The sequence below is a fragment of the Giraffa tippelskirchi genome, chromosome 3, assembly GCF_054371585.1.
Source record: "Giraffa tippelskirchi isolate mGirTip1 chromosome 3, T2T-mGirTip1v1.2.pri, whole genome shotgun sequence".
Taxonomy (NCBI): domain Eukaryota; kingdom Metazoa; phylum Chordata; class Mammalia; order Artiodactyla; family Giraffidae; genus Giraffa; species Giraffa tippelskirchi.
The window spans coordinates 97,824,879-97,846,090 of record NC_137277.1 but is presented as its reverse complement, the minus strand read 5'-3'; the positions used below and the strand labels follow the sequence as shown (position 1 = coordinate 97,846,090).

The window sequence follows — 21,212 nt, the reverse complement described above, 5'->3', positions numbered from 1 at the left end:
TGTCATTTATTGAGTAACTACTATATTCTAGCCATTTTCTCAGCAAGTTCCTCTCTCCCGTCCTCATTCTCTCTCTTTCTCTCTCTCTCTCTCTGTCTCTCACACACCATGAGAGAATAATAATTAGCCCATTTTACTAACGGGAAAACTGAGGCTCACTGTCAGGTTTCCCTGATGGTTCAGGCTTAAATAACCTTCCCAAGGCCACAGATCCAATATATGATGGAGCTGAGGTTTGAACTTAGGCCTTTCTGACTCCAAATTGCCTACCCCCAATGGTACTTCTGATGACTATTATTACTATGATCTACAGTTCAAATCTAAACCCTGTGGGGAAAAACCTAAGAGCCCAAGCCTGGGTGTGCATCTAAGCTTCACCAATTACCAACTACATGACCTTGGGCAAATCACTTTTTAAAAGATAAGAAATTACACTGAATTTCCATTCAGTTTATTACGAAGACAAAGTTTCCAATATTAGATTACATACTTAATAGTGCAAATACATATTCTGACCCAATCTAGCTCCTAAATCTTATTCAATTGATGGTTGCTAAGATATAACTCCTCTTACAACCACTAGTCTTATTCTTGGGGATAGCTGGTGGAACAGAGTTGGGAGAGAAGCAGAAAAGAACTATCTTCTAAAACCTGGGATGGTGATTAGATAAAAGGTATTTCCAAAATCCTGAACTGAAACTGAGAATAGAATTTCCCTCACAATCTAGGGGGAGACCATATTCGAGATTAGCTTCATTGTGGGACTCATAAATGCTTATCAGACAACTAACATCCTAATCATCATTTAGGATATTTATTTCTGTGGCACAACATCCTCTAAATTTCAAACAAATAATTTACACTCAAAAAAATTTTAGGTATAGCCTATCATAAATTAGTTACTTCCTTGCTCTTGCAGATTAGTTAATAAAATTCAAAGCTCACTCAAAGTTCTGGCATAGGTTCTCTGTAAGTTAAATTTCTTTCCTATGTTTTTCTATAAAAATAGGTACATAGGTCCTTATTCTTTTCAAAAAACAAAATTATGGGGGTAAGCTATCTGAATTAAAAAGTTGAGACTTTTGTTTTGGCTTATACTGTATTGAATTTGTGTCTGTAGATCAAATTCTATAACAAAGTAGAGTTAACTATTTGAGAAATCAGGAGAAAGAGAAGCTCCATTTTGCATTTACTATGGATTACTGTTTTCCTAAATTACCTAGATGGATGCCTCGATCCTCTATATTCTTTGACTGTGGGAATCTAATATTGGAGCTGTTATTCTCCATCCCTGTAGCAAATCTATGAGTAAATAAGTGCTTCTCTTCAGACTACTTTGAGGTAATTCAATGAATTTTCTGTGAAATACAATGAAATTACAAATGATGGAAGATATTAAGTGATTTCTGCAATTATAGTTTACCTAAAAAGAAAACAGTCAATCATCTACTGTAGTAATCAGACTATATGTAAAGGATAAGAGCTGAAGTGAGGCAGAGAGGGGGTGATGTGCTGTGGAAACAGCTAATTACATTCATCTCTTCCTACATGACTTGGGAAGAGACACAAAGTACTTAGGAAGTCAACAGAATTTGTGAAAAACTAGAGCCAAAAAAAAAAAAATCTCTAAAGCATGAAAAACAAAACTCAAATCTGGAGTAACCATCCCCTTTCCATAAGTAAAAATCAACTGTTTGAATGAAAATTTGGGGAGTACAGACTGAACAAGTAACTACCTTGGACAAACAAAACCCTCATATAAGCCAAGAATGACAAAAGGCATAAGACGTTCCTAAATGCTGGAAGACATAAACAATGTCTATGCAAAACCTGGGATCCACAGCACAAATTAGGGTTTAAAGCATTCAAAATACAGAAGAAAAAACAATAAAACAGTTTCCTTTCTCTTTAGTTGCTAAGAGGACCATTAAGTTAGTTTATTTTACCTGAAGAGGATAACAGAATAATAAGTGAGAATGCTAAAAAGCTTTCTATTCTCCACTAAATTATAAACGTTAAGGTTCACACAAGAAAATATGGAATTAGAAGTAAATTTCTATTCAGATAGGGTAGATGAAGGCAAACTTTCCTGTAATAGCATATTTAGTTAAGAGTACTGCAATGGGCTACATAAGGAGCTTATAAAAATTCCCTACCCTGAGTGTCTTTAAGAAATGACTAGTTCTGGTTATCTAATACACTTAACATATGGGACAAACCGATGACAGACCTGTGGCAAATTGATACTCCCCAAGCGAAGAAAAGGTAAAGGAGGAAATTCTGATATTGTCATGACAATATGACTGATCATGACATCAGCAGTTCCTAATTCCAAACTATAAAGAACACTCCCAGCATGCTGACAGCATACTAAAAAGATCCTCCCAGAACCACCCTTCCTTCACCTCCCAATCTAATATTTAATCTACTGGCAGATGTGCTGAAGTTTCAACTAAAGGATTATTAAATGTTAAAATCCTGTGAAAAATTCTTTTAAATTGGAGGAAGCACTAGGAGGAAGAAGCAGATAATTTCTGAGGACATTTTTCGACCTATATGTTCTACTGGGCTTCCCCAGTGGTTCAGCAGTAAACGATCCACCTGCAACGCAGGAGCCTCAGGAGATGAGTTACGATCCCCTGGAGGAGGGCATGGAAACTCACTACAACATTCTTGCCTGGAGAATCTCATGGACAGAGGAGCCTTGTGGGCTACAGTCCATAGGGTCTCAAGGAGTCAGACATGACTGAAGCGATTTAGCAGGCAGGCAGGCATAAATTATATTACATTATTTTGTTATATTTTATTATATTATAAAAATGTTACAATTTACAAAATGCTTTATTGTATATCTCACTAAAGTCTCAGGGAAGGTGGCAGGGCAGGCATGATCCACTTTTTTTGAACAGCAGAGTGAGCCTCGGGTAGGTTAAAACAATTTGACTTAGGTCATGAAGCAGGACCTCAAGTTTGGAAAGAATAATTAAATGCTAGCTCCTGTGCCTGACATATAATAATCACTCAAGAAATAATTCAATATAGAATGAATGCAACTGTCTCTCCCTGGACACCATGAAAGTGAAAGTCACTCAGTCGTGTCCAACTCTTTGGGACCCCATGGACTATAGAGTTTATGGAACTCTCCCGGCCAAAATATTGGAGTGGGCAGCCTTTCCCTTCTCCAGGAGATCTTCCCAACCCAGGGATCGAACCCAGGTCTCCAGCCCAGGTCTTCCACGTTGCAGGCGGATTCTTTACCAACTGAGCTACCAGGGAAGCCCAAGAGTACTGGAGTGAGTAGCCTATCCCTTCTCCAGCAGATCTTCCCGATCCAGGAATCCAACTGAGGTCTCCTGCATTGCAGGAGGATTCTTTACCAACTGAGCTATCAGGGAAGCCCTTGGACACCATGACTGATAATAAATTAAATCTATCCATATTTAGCCATTTCTTTTAGAAGGTTCTTTGTTAAACGGCCTCCAAATCTGAACCTATTCATTATATTCCTACCCCAGGACTTGAATATGTGTCTTCTGTAGGTTGTATACAGCTTTTCTCTGTATTCTACACTGTCTGATCCATAAAAGTGAGGGTGGACTCATCTTACTTTGAGCCTTAACAACCTTGTAAGATTGCTTAAATAGTCTGTAAATCTCTAATGAGTTCCTTAACCCACTGTCCTACACATAGTAGGTTCTGCTGGAGGTGTGAATGAATGAGGAATGATAGCTTTCTTACACAGTCACACACCGAGAGAGACACACAGACACACACACACACAAATGACAAATGATGACTTGCATCCTCTTTTGAAAATGATGATGAGGTGAAACTAGAAAGAGCTGAAGGTGAGAAATGGAGGGATCAAAGCTTAAAGAGTACATTTTATAGGTTATATTAACTGTGATAAATTTGCATCCTAATCTTTCAATCACTTGGGATCCTAAGAGGGTTTGTAATGAATGTTGCATTTTGCATTTGTATGTTACTTATTAAGGAAATGGGATTCCACGATCAAATGGTTTCTCTCTTGACCTCAACTATTACTGTCAGAATAAATCTTCTTGCTTTACTTTTGAAGGGAAAGTGAAATGTCCTACAAATCTCTCTGAGATCAGTCTCCTATAAACATTTGGATATAAACTGTATGTCACACAATCGAAGATGCCACTGGTTATAATATGCTTAACGATTACTGAGATGTTAACATTTGAAAAAAATGGACAACAGAAATTACAGAACATCATAAATTATAAGATGCATCCTGATTTCAGCCATGCTGAAATGTGAAAAAAGTGAGCACTAGAATCTGTTCAGAATGGCACACAGGTACGTGAACACAGTGCATGCATACTGTGCACACAACATGTTCATCTTACAGCTTAGGCTCCAGAAATATATTTTTTCAAACACTCATTTTTAACCTTTGCAAGAACCCAGAGCTACTAGGTGATTGCAAGCAAATGACTCACACAGTCAGTTTTTCCAAGATCTGACTGTGTCTTACTAGTGAGCACAGTCTCCACGAGTCAGAATGAGAAACTTCACCCTAATCTCACAAAGGAACAAACTGAGCTGTCAGCTTCCCTCTCAGCCACCCCACCTCCTAACAATCACCTCAACTTCTACCCCTAGTGCTTTAGATACACAGCGCATTTATATAAGAAAGGTAAAAAGGAGATCAGCTTAAATCTGTAGACATTTATCAGACTTCTCCACTCCATGTCTTGTTACCAGTGCTCTAAAGTTGTCAGTTACAAACAAAACTTGAGAACATTCATCCCAGATGTTATTTCTTGACCAAGTTTAAGTCACACAAATGCATGCAAGTGGACACACACACACTCAAAAGGTTGTTCAGGGCTGTTCTGGCACTTAGCATCAATTCCAACCTAAGAGTCTACCTTTTAGCAGAGCCTGGAGTAGTAATTCTCAGTCATCCAGTACTTCCATTTGGAAAAGTAATTTTTAGGTGAATCGGGTAAGTCAGATAGAAAGACGTATCTAAAATGGTTATCACAACTCTTAAAATTGATATGAAATTACAAAGTGAATCAAAAGCAATAACTTAGCAGGTGAGATGACTCAGTTATAGAAAAAGATATAAATGGTTCACAATTAGAGCAATGACGGTTAGTAGCTCTTGGTATCCGAGGGCTCATATTTGTTCAGGAATCAACTAAGTCCCATTTCCCCCTCCTTCCTCATGCACCTTTTCTTTTAGTCATTTCATTGCTGATGTGAAGATAAAACCGATAGGAAAAAGTGAAACAAACTGGTCAACTTATTAATTCACTCGGGGTTGGTCAAAATGTTGGTTGGAGGGTATCTATGAATTTCATTTATCTGTAACGTTTCCCTTGTTATAAGCGAAAATTATAACTGATTTCACACTGAATATTACCTTATAGAAATTATTAACACATCCAACCACCAATATATTCTAAGCCCCTAACTCAGAACCTGGCACACACTAGGCATTCAAATATTGGTTTAATGAATAAACAAGCAATATGTTTAAAGTGAATGAGAGTCCTTTTGAAACAGATATTATTATGTCCTAAAGTACAACCAGCTTATGATTTTAAGATATGCTAATTCAATGACAGATTATAAATTTGAATTTACTGGCCAAACTTCTTCAGTATTAAAGAATATCATTCCAGATTCTGTAATTCATGATTTCTTGAGTGATTTGAAAATATATTCTATTTAGGGGCTCTTTTAAGAAGTTTTATACTTCATTTAAGCTATTTACCAGGGACACCATTTAAGTAAATCAGGGTACAAAATATTGCAAATCATAGTAGAGACTTTTTCCCATTTCTATACCCTGTCGCCTTTCTTTCTAAAAACAAATAATTTAAGTTTTGATAATTACCAAATTTTTAAAAAGTAGACATACAAACTCTTATAATTGCAAATCTTGTAGATTGTTTCATTCTATCACATGACACTTAAATTCTATCAGTAAATAAGAATAGGCAAATTGTTCATAATTGTTGGAGATATTCCCGCTGCCGCTGCTGCCGCCAAGTCTCTTCAGTCGTGTCCAACTCTGTGCAACCCCAGAGACGGCAGCCCACCAGGCTCCCCCGTCCCTGGGATTCTCCAGGCAAGAACACTGGAGTGGGTTGCCATTTCCTTCTCCAATGCATGAAAGTAAAAAGTGAAAGTGAAGTCCCTCAGTCGTGTCCGATTTCGCGACCCCATGGACTGCAGCCTACCAGGCTCCTCCGTCCATGGAATTTTCCAGGCAAGAGTACTGGAGTGGGTTGCCATTGCCTTCTCCAAGATATTCCCTCTACTTTAGTGTATATTTGAAATTTTTCATTATTAAAGTATTTTGAGATGATACAGTGTACTAAACGCCTCGTGAGGTTGGTTTTCAGAGGACTGCAGAAACCAAGGCAAATTGATTCTTGGTGCTCCAACATCTAGGAACTTTTCTTTTAAATAACTACTCTACCTCTCCATTTTGCTCTTTTCTCCTAAAAAGAGAAAAACATTTAAAAAGTTTATATATGAGACTACAGTCTGAATAGTACAAGAGTGACAGCAAATCCGTGGGAAAATGCTATCTAATTCCAAGTGATGAAACATATCAAGATTCAGTCAGTTTCTACAGTCGACAGTGAAAATGCTTATCTTCTAAATCAGCAGTGCCTCTATGGTCCTTATTGATTCTCTTTTCATTTTTGATATCTTATATTCATTAGTTTCCTCAGACTAGAACTTCTGGAATCTCTTCTGTTTCTCCCTCTAACCAGTCCTTATTTGTTCCAAATTGATGTCTACATTGCTTCCAAAATACTTTGTTATGACCTCTTTGGCCATATCCCTGTACTTCCTAACACGCCCACATCAAGTGTAATTTCTGATCATCCCCGGTAAAGCACTCTTTCTAACTCCTTTCCTCCTTTACCTCTCTTCCGGCTACTATTTGTGTTTTGGCTGCAGATGAACTCACTCTTTTCTGGCTCTGAGTTTTGCCAGGAAACAGCCTCTGTTTTTCCATCAGCCAAACCACATTCATCCCTCCCTCTGTTTGCTCTGTTGAAATCACAGCTCATGGTCCACCCCCTCTGAGTTTTCCCTACTTTCATCTATTTTCCAAGACCTCTCTCTATATTTTCTAAGGACTGTATTAAATGCCTAAGTTAGGTCAACCTAATGTCTTTACATTGTAAACTCCTCTACTGATGAAACCATGACCAAGATTCACCATGTACTCTCCACTATTTACTGTGTTAAAAGGCATCCTGTGAGCACTCAGCAAGTACTTATTGGCCTGGCTTCACCATAAATCAGTTGTTCTTAGTCTCTTTTCCAGTCCAGCACACCTGAGGAATACTGTATATTCCCATCAGTCACTGTGGCTTACTTCTATATGATTCTGTGTCAAAAAGGATGAGGACACACACTCCCATCCTTTTCTGAAAAGCACTGTTACAAATAATGAACCAGAGAGTAAGTTATAGGAACCCAGAAAAAACAAGCATTTAACTTCAGCTCTACTTATATAGATAGAGATAAAAGAGATGGGCTTCCCTGGTGACTCAACAGTAAAGAACTCTGCAATGCAGGAGTTGCAGGAGGCACAGGTTTGATCCTTGGTTTGGGAAGATTCTCTGGAGAAGGGCATGGCAACTCACTCCATTATTCTTGCCTGAAAAATCCCATGGACAGAGGAGCCTGGAAGCCTAGTTCATAGGGTCACAAAGAGTCAGACACAACTGAAGCAACTTAGCATGCATGCAGACATAAGAGATATGTCTATAACTTGTATGTTACAGAATATAATGTTTTGTTATTTTTTGTAAAAAAAAAAAAAAGGTTTATTTAAAAAAAGGTGCATAAAAATTATAGCCTCTTGACATAGAGGCTTTGGGACTGATGAAATGTTTTCTCAGGTAAGGGTTTATTTTATTATAACCCAAGATGGTACCAAAATGTATTTCAGAATGACTAAAGCAGCTGAGAATTACTTTCTCCTCATGACACAATTTCCCTTGAAATTCCAGTGGTTAATTCTGTCTTCCCCACACCAAGAGGAATCTATCTGCCTTTTCCATGTTCCTCTTCAATGCAAAACAGCAAAGCCCTTGAAATGCACTCTGTCTCATATCACCTCCAGATTGTCACTGCTGTTTATTGTATGGAGTAATGAACAAGGCATGGACTTTCAATAAAAACTGCCAGGTTCAAAAGAAAATTCTGACACTTGATAACTTAGGAATCTTCACCTAAATCTGTTTAACTGTAAAAAGGGAAAAAACAACAACACCTCTGTTATGGGGTTTGGGGAAGAAGCAAATAAGACAGTTCAGTTTGTTAAATTACAAGTCATGTTCGTATATTCACCTTCAATATAATTTCACACTTAGCTAAGAGCTTTTCCTAGGTAATATCATGTCATCTAAAATCCCAACTTTACAGATTGGTGCTTGAACTCCACTTCAAGAAAACTTGCATATTTGCTTGACTTCAGTGACTAACACTGTTGCATGCCATCGAGTCCTGAAATGCCCAATTTTTTAATCTCTTCTGCACTCTTATTAATAAAGATAATAGTTTTAGATAACATTTTTCAGTGCATAATATGTGCCAGATTGTTGGTAAGTACTTTATAGGCATTGCTTCATTAATCTGACACCACCATTATTCTTCCCATTCCAGATGTAGAAATGTAAGCTTCCCCTTCAATCTCTTTATCCTTTCATTCTTCTGCTCCATCAAATCACACTGCCACCACCATTACCAACAGCACCCCCACCACACACACACATTTCACTTTCTAACTAATCTAAAGCCCCAAATCAGGGACACCAAGTTTGTTCTTTCCAGTGTTCAGCATCCACAGCCGTTTCATCCTGTCTTACACACAAGCAGTTCTGACCATCAGATTTTTCTGTTCCTCCTCCTGCATTTCTGACAATTGCAAATCATAACCATGCTCATTGGCTTCATGAAAAATTCACTTAAGCATAATGTTCACTTTACTCATTTCCAAGTGACTTTCTATCCCATCCCCCACAGAATTAATTCCAAACCTTTAATTTTTTTCCCTAGAACTAGAAATCTCACTCTTCATTGCCAAATGATAACATAGAGATCGTTGGACATTATTTATGTGATGATCAAATATATATTTTTTCTTGGCATTCTTCACTACCAAGTAGTAGAGATGTTCCCTGTTTTTCTCGAGATATAAATTTCCATCTGAATCCTTGATTTCAAATGAATTTCCTTATTACCTCCTCTCCCACCCCCCACACCAATCTCCCCAACCCAACTCCTATACCTTCCTTTCTTCTTTCCTTCCTTCTTCTTCTTCCTTTTTTTTCTATGAAAGTAATACATGAATATATTTTCCTTTTAGAAATAAGAACAGAAGATGCAATGGTTTTTTATTCCTGTAAACTAACTTGTTTAAGTCTTCTCTATCCTAAAAGAAGGAAAATTGCTTCTTTGCTTCTTAAGCTATTTTATTCTTTCTCTTATTAATTGGCAAAGTTCTTAAAAGATCACTCATCAGTGGATGTTTATGCCTTTTCTTTCCCTTCTAGCTACAGACCACTGTGATCTGGCTTCTACCCTTACCACTCACCCGCAAGCTGCCTCTTGGCCCCCATTCAGCATGATTTAGCTCTGTAACTCACCTTCATGGAATTCTTCATGAATGTCTATTCTTTCAGTTGTCCTCCCTTGCATTCATTTTTTTCTCTGCTCTAGATTCTACTCTATATATGAGTTCACCCATGACTAGCACTTCAGTAATCATCCTAAATAAAGGAGTCCACATTTAGAGACCCAGTTCTGGCTTTTCTCTAGGGGTCCAGTTCCGTGGTCCTAACTGCCTTGAGCCTCTGTTTCCCTGCTCAGCATTCACTGTGCTATCTGTCTCTCTCTCTCATTACCACTGAAATCTATTTGCTCCCTATCACGGCCACTTGTAGTGTACTTTGCTTATATCCAACTTTGCATTTCACTGGAATTTGTAGGCTTGTTAAGAGCTAGGGGTCTAGCTCAATGCCTTGCACACAGCTGCAACTCTACAAACAAAAGTTATTTTAAATTTATTGGAGTCCAAGGGGAAAAAAACTACCATTTTCATAAAATTAAAGAGAAAATTTTCCTCATGCTCACGTAGCACTTTTATTATCTATTTTCTTTTTGTTTTCACACAGAAAGTCCTCAGAATTGGAAAAGCACTTTTTCTCTAATAAGGGAAAATACTCTCAAATGCCTTTGGGAATGCTGACCATTTCCAAAGTGCAGGAAGAATGAAAGCCCCATTAACTGGCAACTTTGGATAGTCATGCTGTAACAGGGAAAGTTGAGCAACTGAATCTTTTTTTTTCTTTTAATGTATTTTATTGAACATTGAACTGCTCTTCAGGTTCTTCTTCAACCCACGTTTTGGACGAAAACTTTTAAATGAAAAACATAATTGCCCATTTGGATCTAATCATGTCTACTATCTACTCATAAACTATTATATAAGTGGCAGAATCTGGGAAAGATTTTTACAAAATAAACTTTAGAACCTCCCTTTCACCTTTATAAAACAAAAATGCAGGAAAAGGAATAAAGAATTAAGAACTCCAACCTGGTGTTAATTTTTATATCCCAAGCAACCAAAAGCTAAAAGATTAGCAGCTACTGGAAGGTAGAAGACTTACAAAACAAGCATAAAAGGGGATGGTTGTCTTAAGATAATGAGGAATTGATCATCTCTTCACTGTTGTTGTTGTTTAGTCACTAAGTCATGTCTGACTCTTTGCAGGTCAACCCCACAGACTGTAGCCCGCCAGGCTCCTCTGTCCATGGGATTCTCCAGGCAAAAATACTGGAGTGGGTTGCCATTTCCTACTCCAGGGGATCTTCCTGACACAGCAATCAAACCCACGTCTCCTGTGTCTCCTGTATTGCAGGCAGATTATATCTTACTAGCTCCTTAAAAATTTGATTGAAAGAGAAGATAAAGTAATACCCTAACAATATTCCTCATCTAGTCATTCAACCAATATTTACAGGGAGTTGACTGTAGTCAAGCCTCTGGGAGCTGTGCACAGAGAGGGAAGCCGGGAGGCAGCTGAGGGGCCGTGACTAAGCTGAAGTTGGGAGGAAACAGAAACAATGAGACAGAGGAATCATCACTTGTAATACTGACTCACAGGGCAAGGATTTCCAACAACACTGAGACTCGGAGGAATGGAGGATGAGCTTCCAGTAGACAGCAAGAAGCAAAGTAGCCAGACGCAGAAAGCAGCTAAACAATGAGCAACTGGGGGACAGAAAGGAAGGACACTCAAGAGGGAAAACTTAAAACTCCTGCTCTTTGATTGGTGCCTTGAACTGAGACCAGTCACCCAGTTGGGTTAACAAGGCCCACAGCGATTAGGGTTCCTGCCAATCCCAAGACCTGGTAAAGTAGTTTTCCTGGGTTCCCTTGAGGTCTGGTCTCATAAGAGAGACTCTTGATTCCCATTCATACATTCTTAGAACAACCCCACCCCCATTAATTTACACAATCAGTAGAGGGTCTCTATTACTTGAGATCAAAAGCATCTTGCTAAACCATACTGACATAGTTATATAAGAAACTGCTTCTTGAAAGTTAGAACTTAGCAACAGCAAGTCATTTCAAGAGGGAAATAATTTGATGTCGGGCAGTACCACCTGCTTATTAAGTTACTAAATTATCTCCATTTCTTTCAAATCTTTATTATTAACAAAATTGCCTTAATTGCACCTACATGATCAGCTGGTATCTTATCATCCCAATTAAAGTGTTGCTACTTTCTGTATATGAGAAAAGCAAGATTCTTACATACAGTCTGAGCTGTCTCAAATTCTTTAAAAGGAATGCCAAGATATAGGTTTCTCTCCCCACAAAAACAACAACAAAAACCAAAAACACACTATTTAGACTATCCTCCATGAAACTCCAAATATGTCATTAATGCTTATGTATTTCAATGTCTCTAAAATGACCATTTAATATACCATTTAATATATGAGATGATGTTATTTGTTTCAAATTTTTCTAAAAAGTGTACATATGATGGATTGTCTAAGTAAGTTTTAGAGATTCTATTTTGGGTTTAAATGTATATCTTTTAAATCAAAGGAAGCACTTTTTTTTTTTTTTTTTGCTGTTAGAAGCCAACAGATTTTTGATAAGATGGTCTTAGGGTTGTATTATATTTTAGGAATGAGCACTTCCTGTCCAGATTTGCCCTGCTGCCTCATTCCTGGTGACTTTTAAACCATCTGGGGTCACAGTGGCCTCTCTTTAATTAGTATCTCACTGGAGGGAGGGGAGCATGTCAAAAAGAAAAGAATGCATGAAGACATTATAAACAAAGGTCTTCAAGGCAACTTGGAGATTTCGTCAAGGAGTGAAGAAAGCCTAGCTCCCTCCTTTGTTACCAAAGTAAGCAGGAAATGGTTTTGATTTCTACAAATTGAGAAGGCTGGAATTTTTATATACGTTTGTTAATTCTGGCTTAACGTGTCAGACTTTCTCTTTGTTTCAGTTTGATGGTTTGATTGAAAACCATGCAATCACTATTCAGACATCAGAAAAGTGATATATAAACGAAACAACTGATTCAGTAAAAACTTTTCCATCTAAAGCATGATTCCATTAACAATGTCCAAATTATACTGATACAACATTTGTTTCTTTAAAATAAATAAGTACAATATTTAGGACAGCAAAAGTTAGTAATATCTATCTAAAAGATATTTTTAAAATAATATTAAATGGCTAAAACTGTACTTCTCATATCTCTATGTGTAATCAACTAATCTTATGAGGCCAGGAACAAAAACTCTATTTAAATTAGGTTCATTATAGTAAATGAGTGAATGAATTACAAAAATCAAAAACAAAACTTGCCTGAAACTAAGAATGACAATTTAAAAAATCTGAGAAGCCTAAATATATATAAACATATGCAAACATATATGTCTATATCTACCTACCTATCTATCTATATATATGAGTATGTGTAGATAAAGACACTGATTCCATACAAATATAATTTCAGAAGGGAATTATATTTTCAAAATACCAAAGATTAAAATTCTTGCAAATTAAGATGGTTTTGTGTATGAATAAGCAGTGCTTTTAGATGATCAAATCCTCAGTTCAAAGCACTGGCACTGAATGGTTTCTGTTGGGTACTATTTACAAGAAATCACCTCAGCAGGGTGCCCATGTCCAGTTTCATAATCACATAGTACACCCGCCCCACAGGATTACGTTCCGGGCAAGTTTGAATGTTAAGTTGAATTTCATTTGCTTCAGGAAGTGACTTTTACTCAAGATTGAATACAGCTGTTAGTACAGACCACTGTTCCAAAAACACTTCTATGAGAACTGGAAGAAAACACCATTTTAAGAATTGCAAATTCACTTTCGTTAGTACAGATTCATGCAACTACATAGGAGGGGCTTCTTTGGTCCCTGATAATTGAATTAAATTTTTATATATATTCAAAAGAAAACATACTGGATGGTTAAAAGATGGCTATAAGACTTTCCAAGTACTTTTGCAGCCTATATATTTTTCATAATTGAAGGATCAGTTTGTTTGTAACAGATTTAGTGCTGGTTTTTTGTTTCAAAAATCAATGTTATCCTAACACTTGATTTTTTTCTTAAATTCCACTCTCTCATACAACTTGGTTTTCTCTTTATATTCACAGAAATGAAGTCTGGCAAATCAAGTGGGGCCTCAACAGAGGAAATGCTGCCAGCTAAAAACACCGGATGTAATCGAGACCACAAGAGACGCATACTTGGTTATACACACGGAACTGAAAAGAGGCATTGGAAAGAAAAACTCAATTTTCATTGGATGGTTTAATTAATTTCGTGAAATCTCACTAGTTCATAGTTTATTCCCAAACAAAAAATATCTTGACATTATTTGGATAATCCTAGGTTCTACTTTCTGGAAATTTTAAAAATAAAAAAGGAAAAAAAAAAAATCTCTGAATTTTCATCTACAACCCCTGGTCATCCTGCTATCTCTGTGGGAAGGAGAAGAGAGGGATGAGGACCTCAGCCTGCCAGAAAAGACAATGCAGGATAAGTAACTTGGATCAGCTTCAGTAAATAGTTGAGAAAACAGCATTTGTAAGAATGTTTTTTTCTGATAGCATTACAGAAAATGTCCTTTCTTAAAGAATTAGAATAGATCTGCCTGTAAATGAACAGACAACAGGACTAAGTTAACTCTACTTGGTGGTGGGGTGGAGATAGGAAAGCTTCCTTTACAAATTCTATTGTCCCTGTTTTTCTATTCCCACCCTTTGACGTGGTACTTCCTTTTGTACAATGATGGTGATGGCTATGATGAATATATTTCTCCAATGGCTAAGAAAATCTGAACTCGAACTTTTTTTAGAGGAAAGCAGAAGGTTTGGGTACCTCTATTTTTATTTTTGGTTTGGCGATTAGTGTTTCCCAAGTTTCACATCTCAGTAACTACCTATTGCTCTCTTTCTAAATAATTTTGCAGTCAAATACATTTATCTGCTCCAAAAATAATTCTTCAGACAAAAACTAAAAATTCAATTTATTTTTCAGTGAAGGATCAATCTATTTTAACTGTCCAAACATAATCATTTTTACTTAAGACCTTGATTGATGGGTGTTAAGTTTTTATACTTAACAGTTAAAAAGGAAATCTCTTTTTAATTTTTTTTCATATAATAGGATCATTGTTTCTTAGGAAGGTGAACATTTCTCATAAGAGATGAAAGAATCTATCATAACTCACACAGGAGAAAGCACTTATCTCAGTGAGAACCAGTGATTTTTGAAACTACGTTCTGTTATATATGTCAGCCATCTTAGTATTTCAAGCAAGCTCTTTGAAAAAAAAAGAAAAGAAAACCTACTGCCACTAGAGGGAGATCCAAATTCCCTTTGTATCAATAAATGTGTAGAGTGCATTTAACTTCTGAAACAACAAAAAGTATGATTACTGTACATTTTGTTGTTATTAAATAATAAAACTAAATCAGGAATTAGGTTTTTAGGGGACAACATTTTCCCCTTCAACTAGCATAACTACTAAGAATATATTTGATGGTTATTATGCACAGCATACATATTAAAAATGACAAAACTTTTTAATTTCTAGAAGTAGTATAGGTCAAGAGTTTCTTTCTAACTGATTATTCATTGAGAGTGGAATCTTTTATCTATCAAGCTTTACCTAATAACTGTCCGTACAGTGTTTCAAAGATGGCTGCCACAATCCCTCCCAGTCTGCATACACTTTCCCAATGCACGTATGCTCTCCTCAGTCAAGACGTGGAATCTATTTTTGCACCTGCTGTATGTGGGATGGTCTTGTGATGGATCAGAAGAATATAAACACATTGCTGAGTAACTTGCTGGTCTAGGTCTTAAAAAGCCTTCAGTCAAATGTCACATAAAGAAGCCTGGGCTCCTCTGTATCCAGGTAGAGAGCCCACATGGAGAGAGAGGTCCTACAGAATGGGAAGCCAGGTGGAGAGGGGAACACAGGCACTCCAACCTAGAGTCACACACCTGTGAGGCACGAAAGTGCACTCATTTTAAGACATTCTATCCATAGCTCTGCTCCCAACTGCATGAGGCTCCATGAGTGACCCAAAGTCACATTGGAGCCACCCAGCAGATCCCAGCTAACTCAGGGTATTGTGCAAACTAATAAACCATTGGTTTAAATTTGAGATGGTTTATTCCTCAGTAATAGATAACTGCAACAATAATACCAGTAAATACATCTATATGTGTTTTGTAGTTTTTAAAAGCCCTTTCACATCCACAAGCTCCAGTAGCCCTACTATGCAGTAGGAAACTGGCTCAGAGGTAAAATACCTTATCCAAGAGTTGAGAATGCTTAAAAGCAAATGCAAAGTTAACATTTAAAAGAGATATGTTTCTCCTAAGAAAATACTGTATCTCTATTTTTTTCTATTTTGTACCTAGTATAACTGTTGCTGTTGTTCAGTCGCTCAGTCGTGTCCAATTCAACAACAAAAACTATAGTAAGGATCATCAAATAGTCAAGCAATTGACTAAAAACTACTCTTTCTTGTGCTTTTTTTTTAAAAATAAGAACTGATTAAACAATTTTTTTTCATTTCTACTAGTCTTAAGGATTCAAAAAGTAATAAGTAACTTTTTGAACCTATGATTATTTATGCACACTTCTAATTTTGTTTTGATATTTAAGAACTGTTGATCATCTAAAGTTTCTATGCACAAAGCATTGGCATCTTCAAGCAATTTAAAATTTGAGAATATCCATTAAAAATTCTTACCTTCTGGGGATCACTATGTCACATATAGAATTATTGAATAAGCATGTTGTGCACCTGGAACTAACATAGTTCTGTAGGTCAATTAGACTTTCAAAAAAAAAAAAGTTCTTGCCTTCCTTATTCTCAATGCATTCACAAATTTTGCAACCTCCTATCTGTCTGATCCCCAGTTCACCAAAGTAATGACTGGACACCTAGTCCCAGGCCCTTTGCATTTTGATGCCCCTTCCCCTCCTTTCCTTCCTCCAAGCTTTCCATGAGACTGCTTACAGTTGAAATGGACACACGACTCCAGCAAGAGAAAAACCACTGGGGTTCTTCCCTTTGATGGCTAAGTTTTCCTGAGGGGTGGCAGGGTGAACGGTCTCAGAACTCATGAATGGTCTAATTCACTGAGAAAATAGAACCCGAATAAATTGGGAGGAAGATGATCAGGTTATCAGAATAAACCAAGTGGTCCACATCTAATACTAAAATTCAAAAGCCTTAGATCCAGACTGGTAGTTCTTTCTCTTCTGAGGAGGCATCTTATTATTAATATACTTTGGTAAAGTATATTCCAATTACCTGTATAAGTTATACTACTTCTTTTCCCCAGAGACTCAAAAGTACAAATGAGCACAATGAGTGAGTGCAAGTGTAAATTCCAGAAGCTGGAGGCTGTTAGGGTTTAATTTATGTAGATTAAGCATCTTCTGCTTTATACCTTGTGGTGGTGATTTCTTGATTTTAGGGTAAAGAACCAAATCTTCCACACATGACCTACAAATCCTTGCAAGAGTTGATGCCTGTCTACCCCTCCAGCACCATTCTCTTCCCACCCACTGTGTTTCAGGTACACTGGTCTTTCAACTCTTCATATCTTCAAGGTAACCTATCCAGCAACATGCTTTACACACTATTCCCTCTGCATAGAATGCTTTTTCTCTACCTCTGCCTGGTTAACTCCTACTTATCCTTCAAGTTTCAGCTGACACCACAGACAGCACTTCTACCAGAAAATCCTCCCTCACATTCCCCAGAAGAGGTAAGGTCCTCCTCTTATATCATCTCACATAGAGCATTCAGCATATCTCCTTTTCTAGACTCATCAGGCTGCAGTTTAAATTACTGTTTAATGTCCATCCTATGATGAAAGCTCCTTGAAAGAAAGGGTCATACCTTTTTCGTTCTTTGTTTTGTCACTAGTGTCTCATACAATATAGAGTAAGTACTCAATACTTTATATTGAATATGAATCTGTTATATTTAAGGAACTTAATATATATCTATATATAAACTAGTATGTTATTTTATGTTGTATATTATCATATCATATTATATTATAGGTGCTTCTGAAGATACAAAGAAGAATCTAACCATTTCAATAAGAGACAGGCACAAATGACCAAGTGACAAAGCAGAACCTGATCAGTAGTAATATGATGGAGATCTAAATAATACACAGTAGGAGAATGGGGAGAAGGAGACAGACCCAAATGTTAACTACAGATAACTTTGTGGAAAATATTCTGAAAGGGCTTGCAAGAAAGGGCAAGGCTGACATAAATACATATCTCTGGCCCACAACAAACAGTCAAGTTCACAAGCATTCATCAAACCAACACTCTTCTTTCTTCACCCTTCCTTTTCACCTGGTGTCTCAAATTCTTTCCCAATTCTAAGAAATAAAAGAAATGGTGGTTTCATAGGACACTGGCAATGATTGTAATTCAAAGAAATGTCATTTGAATGATAAACTGTTAGACTTACGTGTAGAGACTGACTTAATCCCTTGTAGCAACAACTTAGCATCTGTGAAGGAATTCAGACTAGGACCTGAAAACCAAGCCTGGCCAAGAAAAGACTTCAGCTAAATCCAGACAAAAAGAATGTAAAATGCTTGGGAGTGGGGAGAGAATGTACAGACCATGCTAGTAGCCTGGTAGCAATATGTCCAAGAAGGAACCAGAGCTTTGAGGAAAGCTAGTCTTTACCAGGCCACCTGACCTGCCTCTTGAGAAACCTATATGCAGGTTAGGAAGCAACAGTTAGAACTGGACATGGAACAATGATTGGTTCCAAATAGGAAAAGGAGTACGTCAAGGCTGTATATTGTCACCCTGCTTATTTAACTTATATGCAGAGTACATCACGAGAAACGCTGGGCTGGAAGAAACACAAGCTGGAATCAAGATTGCCGGGAGAAATATCAATAACCTCAGATATGCAGATGACACCACCCTTATGGCAGAAAGTGAAGAGGAACTAAAGAGCCTCCTGATGAAAGTTAGAGAGGAGAGTGAAAAAGTTGGATTAAAGCTCAGCATTCAGAAAACTAAGATCATAGCAGCTGGTCCCATCACTTCATGGGAAATGGGTGGGGAAACAGTGGAAACAGTGGCTGACTTTATTTTTTGGGGCTCCAAAATCGCTGCTGATGGTGGCTGCAGCCATGAAATTAAAAGACACTTACTCCTTGGAAGGAAAGTTATGACCAACCTAGATAGCATATTAAAAAGCAGACACATTACTTTGCCAACAAAGGTCCATCTAGTCAAGGCTATGGTATTTCCAGTAGTCATGTATGGATGTGAGAGTTGGACTATAAAGAAAGCTGAGCACCGAAGAATTGATGCTTTTGAACTGTGGTGTTGGAGAAGACTCTTGAGAGTACCTTGGACTGCACGGAGATCCAACCAGTCCATCATAAAGGAGATCAGTCCTGGGTGTTCATTGGCAGGACTGATGTTGAAGCTGAAACTCCAATACTTTGGCCACCTGATGCGAAGAGTTGACTCATTTGAAAAGACTGATGCTGGGAAGGATTGAGGGCAGGAGGAGAAGGGGATGACAGAGGAGGAGAAGGGGATGACAGAGGATGAGATGGTTGGATGGCATCACTGACTCAATGGACATGAGTTTGGGTAAACTCCAGGAGTTGGCGATGGACAGGGAGGCCTGGCGTGCTGCGATTCATGAGGTCGCAAAGAGGTGGACATAACTGAGCGACTGAACTGAACTGAGGCTTGCTGCAACACTGCGGAGAAATCTTTGTGACACATTGATGTGTCATGACAGAGCGATTGGGAAACAAGCATCTCATTTAGTGATTTGGAATTCTGGATAGATATGCTAAGTATCCTGCCCGACTGCCTAAAACAAAGCCGATTCACACATGGTATATCACCCTCCTTACCCAGTCCTCAAGCAGTTCATATTACGTAAGTCCAACGAGAGGAGCTATGAACTATCTTCTCTTCTGAGGTTCGTGCTCCTAGTTAACTGGCTGAATCTCCTGGGAAAGAACCTATTCTTACTGGCTTGGAGAGGAGCTATGAACTATCTTCTCTTCTGAGGTTCGTGCTCCTAGTTAACTGGCTGAATCTCCTGGGAAAGAACCTATTCTTACTGGCTTGGATATAAAGTTAAGAAAGTAAAACAAGTCCGTTAACAGAATTCAAGTTTTCGGCAGCAAGCATTATTTTTAGCTTCACAATTAAAAAAATGAGTGAAATCTGGTCCATGTAGCAAACATTAAGTGATATGAAGATCTAATTTTGTGGCCTGGCTTTGCATAAATAACATCAATGTTAAGGTGAAAAATGGGCTTCCATTACTGGAAATTCATTTGGTAAATATACTGCTTACACAAATTTTTCTGGTTCTGATCCAAAGAAATGAGAGTTGGTTTTGAAGACTTCTTTTTTCACACCATGTCTCCACAGTACTATCTTACAGCTTTCTAAACAAGTATTCATCAAAAGTGAATTTTAATTCCCAAGTATATTTTAATATCAATCTCTCAACACAAAGCACTATAATTTAAAAGCAGTCTAGAATATCCAGGAACATGCCTGTACAACAGAGCTGCACCATTTAAGTACGGAATTGTGCAATCTGCGTTTACTTTGGGTTATGTGATAAGGACTCAACTCCTAATCATTTTAATCACATATTTTTTATGACCTCTTTGTTTAAAGTCAATATTTTAATTGGCATATGTCAAGATCCAAACACATCTTGGATCAGAAATTTTGTTTAAACTGAGAAAAGGCCTAGATATGAGATGCATGGTGGCCTAATTTTCATTTACTAAAGGAATTTGTAATAAACAAAATTTTTAGAGATAATGAAACAACACTCAATAGGAAAAGTGCAATCACTAGCTGAAGAGACGTGTTTAACGAAGAAGACATGAGTCTAGTCCATTTAAAAACTAAACACAGCCACCTCTACACCACTATTTTGGGTGATACATATAAATTAAATTCAAAGATATTTCCAAAATCTTACTCTAGTCAATAGTTACAGCCCATCCAGTTACCAACTATTTCATCAGCACTACTAAAACACAGAAACACTGGACATGCGTTTGATCTCTTTTTTCCCATTGTGCACCCGAAACAAACAAGCATGAAAGAGGAAGCCTTTGAGGGAGACAGATAGCAGGAAGAAAAAGCAGCAGCAAATGGGTTAGAAAATAGTCTATAATAGTGCCATCCATTAGAATTTTCTGTAATGATGAAAATGTTCTACATGTTTACTGTCCAAAATGGCACCTAGTGAGCACTTGAAATATAGCTGAGGTTGACTGAGGAACTGAAGTTTTTATTTTAATTAACTTAAATTTAAATTGAAACAATCACAGGCAGCTCGTGGCTACCATGATAGCATAGGCCTATAATTTAGTGGATCCCTGAAAAATGAAGAAATAAACTATTATACATGCTTGGAGACACTTGGAGAAGAAACAAACTTGGAGACACTGCAGATTTGGCTCTAGACCACCACAATAAAATGAATATTCATTTTATTCATTTATTTATTCATTTATATAATGAATATATATAAAGGTTATATTTATACTATACAGTAGTATGAAATGTGTGATA

General features: G+C 37.3%; 1 protein-coding gene across 22 annotated transcripts in view; it reads right to left on the bottom strand.

The window, feature by feature from the left end:
* The window catches only part of RBMS1 (RNA binding motif single stranded interacting protein 1), a 217,850-nt gene that overhangs the window by 132,587 nt on the left and 64,051 nt on the right, over nt 1-21,212 (bottom strand). For 8 of the 22 annotated variants that reach the window (XM_081582761.1, XM_081582770.1, XM_081582766.1 and 5 more), the window contains exon 1: nt 2,231-2,261. The exons of 8 other annotated variants lie outside the window; for them this stretch is intronic. Coding sequence is in view for 4 of the 14 variants with exons in the window: in XM_081582763.1 (XP_081438889.1) it covers nt 2,231-2,293 (63 nt within the window). In the remaining 10 variants the exon portion in view is untranslated. Of the gene's footprint in view, nt 1-2,156; nt 2,302-21,212 lie in introns of those variants that run through there. 6 more of the 22 variants (XM_081582763.1, XM_081582773.1, XM_081582767.1 and 3 more) reach the window with 3 other exon arrangements.